This window comes from Phytophthora infestans, genomic scaffold (genome assembly GCF_000142945.1).
Source record: "Phytophthora infestans T30-4 supercont1.543 genomic scaffold, whole genome shotgun sequence".
Classification (NCBI taxonomy): domain Eukaryota; phylum Oomycota; class Peronosporomycetes; order Peronosporales; family Peronosporaceae; genus Phytophthora; species Phytophthora infestans.
The window spans coordinates 14395-17339 of NW_003303225.1; the positions used below are offsets into that span (position 1 = coordinate 14395).

The window sequence follows — 2945 nt, forward strand, 5'->3', positions numbered from 1 at the left end:
CGTGGATCATTTCATCGAGACGGTGGGCGAGATCAGAAGAGAGTCTGGCCGACAGGCTGACCCTGTTACGAGCTTCCTAGAGCAAGAGGAGAAGCGAGCTTGAGGAAGTGCTGCGGGTGGTGGATCGCGCGAAACACCGCCCGAAGAAGGCGGCGGTCGGTTCCGGCAAGTATCGCCAAAAGGCTCCGACGCCTACGGCCCCAGCTCGACGTGTCCACCAAGTCACGGCACCCGACTCAGGAACTGAATCAGGATCCGACGGTTCGGACTCTGACCCCGAAGATTACCGTCAAATCTGTCTCACTGCGTCCAACGATCGAACGGCGAAGACAGGAGACAGCTCTCGACCGGGGGATACCGTACCCGGGACCGGGGACCGTGGGATGTACAGATCCCGAGATCTCATGGACGGGGCAGCACAAGTCAGGTGTTCACAGTGTGGATCCCGGAAGCACACTGAATCTGGATGCTGGAAACATCTGGTCTGTGAGAAGTGTGGCAAGAAAGGTCATCCCGGGGATCATTGCTTCTACGTGTGTCGCGGGTGTGGCGAGATTCACGACGTCGGCAAGTGCCCGATGGAAGAATTCTACAACCAGATCCGCCAATGGTTTGATCCAGCCAAGCACCGAGGGATGTTGCCGGAAGTGGCCGAGAAGATGTTAAACTAGGACGCTCGCCGGGTTTGAATCCGGTACGAGCCGAGCGTTCTAGGTACTGCATTTATGCATTTGTGAACAAGACATCGCTATATCCAGGTAGCAGGACCCTAGATCAAGTCGATAATACACGTGATCTACATGAAGTGCCAGTTGCCAAGATCTCTAGTTTGCGCCAAGTGGATGAGTTTGCCAGATCCGAAGTCTCTTCAACCCTGGATCTACAAAGGGGAGAGGCGCGTGGTTATTGGGAGAAACGCCAACATGGTCGATGGTTTGAGCCTACCAAGGGCGAGGTCACTGCAGATCCACCTAAGGTCTGTCTGGTCACTGGATCCTGTGGATCTGAGGATGTTGGATCCATGGATCTGCTAACAGGGGAGTCCCGTGGATACTGGAAGTACCATGCCCCAGGAAAGTGGTTCAGACAAGCCAAGGTAGGGGGCAAGATCAACAATGAAAAAGCAATCCTACTCCTAGATAGTGGTGCCAAGGTGTCTATACTGGATACCGCCTTTGCTCGTAAGGTTGGGTGCCAAGTGGATGGGAGTCGGATCCAAGATTGTGTTGGGATTGGTGAAGGCGTGTATCGTACGAACGGGAGAACGCGGATCAAGATCACGCTGGCAGGTTGTTTGGTGTATTGGTTTGACATTTGGGTTGGGGATCTCGCTGGTCAAGACGCCATCCTTGGGATAGATTTCATGGTGCCGGCCGGAGTGAGGTTGGATCTGGCGGATGGGACACTTTGTTTCCCTGACGAGATGCGGATCCAGCTCAGCGGACGGCGGCCGTTGTATGGAGCGAAGATGAGGATGCTTGAAGGAACCAAACACGGACACGTCCAGTGGCTGGAGGAAATGTGAGGTGTGTGCAGGTAAAACAAATAGGCGAACGCCGCGATCGGTGCCTTATTTCACAGCTTCAATCTGAATATGGCCGAAATGGCCGTCCAGCAACAGGAGTTGAGGACGTTCAGGGGGCAACTGACCGACAAACCATTTAAACCAGTGCTGAAACAGCTTCCCGTTAATGTTTGGGCTATCACTCATTGCACAGCGAGCTGTTGGCTCCGCCCCCGCCATCCATATCGGCTTTCTGTTCTTGCCCTCGAAGATATACATTGGTGGATTTCTCGCACAGAAGCGCTTATACAAGCCATTATACTAGTATTTTCTCGGTCACTAGCCCTGGATGTTCGCTCTAAGACCCTTTGGACAGATAACGCGCTCTCCACCGCATCCTTGTGGGCAAATGCCGGTCTCATCACAATTCCAAATGCGTTCAGGTTTGTCCAAGATATCCAATTTCTTTAACTCCTCCTGCAGATTGCTAAAGTACCTCATGACAGCATCAGACGTTGACGACACCGCGCGTTTAGCATCAAGAAGTTGCGACTTACGCCTCGATATCTTCGGGTGAGCTGCTATCCATCGCGAAATATACTTGTCGTTGGGAAAGTCATCGTGTAGTAGACGTGTCTGTTCAGCTGCCTCACGCAGCATACATCGTAGTTCATCAACACCAGCATACATTCCATGGAGGGCTCGATCGATACCGGATAATCTCGAGTACTCCCTGGTTGCCGCCGTCCGAAATATACACGTGTTGAGGTCCACTACATGCGTCGAGAGGTACAAGGCCCATGTGGCGAAGTCGAAGAGGCTCGCGTGAAACCCCGTATGCCTGCGATGCTTTCCTTAGTGGCATGCCATCGTTGACAGCAGCGACGGCTTATCCAGGTTGATGCGGGAACCTTTCTCCACCTTTTCGCCCTCTCTCGCTTGCCCATGGATAGCAGCTATTCGAGGGTGTGGTGTAGCGGGATCAGCAAAATCTGCGAGATTGCCAGATCCAACTTACCAACTGCGCCCAGACACCGACTAACGGAGGGGGTCCCCCGATGATCCGTGTTCTGCTGAACTTTCCTCACCTTGTGTACCCGTCGGTAGGGCGGGATCTGCTCTCTCGGTAACTTCCGAAGAGTTCAAGTGGTGAAGCTTGAGTGTCTTGGCGAGACGTGGGGATGGGGTGGAGCAGCAGTGGAAAATCTTCACTCTGCGTCCGTGGATGGTTCCGTATCCTAAGCGAATATTCGAGCTTATGGATCCGGGGCCTAGATCGTGGATCTGGCCGTGGGGTTGCCTTGCGGGTGTGTTCCCTTGCCTTTGTGTTGTCCTTTAAGTCGTACTTGCCGCCTCCTGTGACGGGATCTTGAGAGTTGAGAGCCCCTAGGGTGTAACCGACCAAGTAGTAAATTCGGTTAACCTGTCGGATCTGCACAAG

The 2945-nt window shown here is 53.5% G+C and overlaps 1 protein-coding gene across 1 annotated transcript; it reads right to left on the reverse strand.

The window, feature by feature from the left end:
• Positions 1-1843: 1843 nt before the first annotated feature.
• On the reverse strand, positions 1844-2199 carry PITG_21810 (uncharacterized protein; the record flags this gene model as incomplete). The annotated part of the gene is made up of 2 exons (XM_002894739.1): positions 1844-2148; positions 2193-2199. 2 exons carry the CDS (start codon positions 2197-2199, stop codon positions 1844-1846), a joined length of 312 nt encoding a protein of 103 aa, XP_002894785.1.
• Positions 2200-2945: the final 746 nt, after the last annotated feature.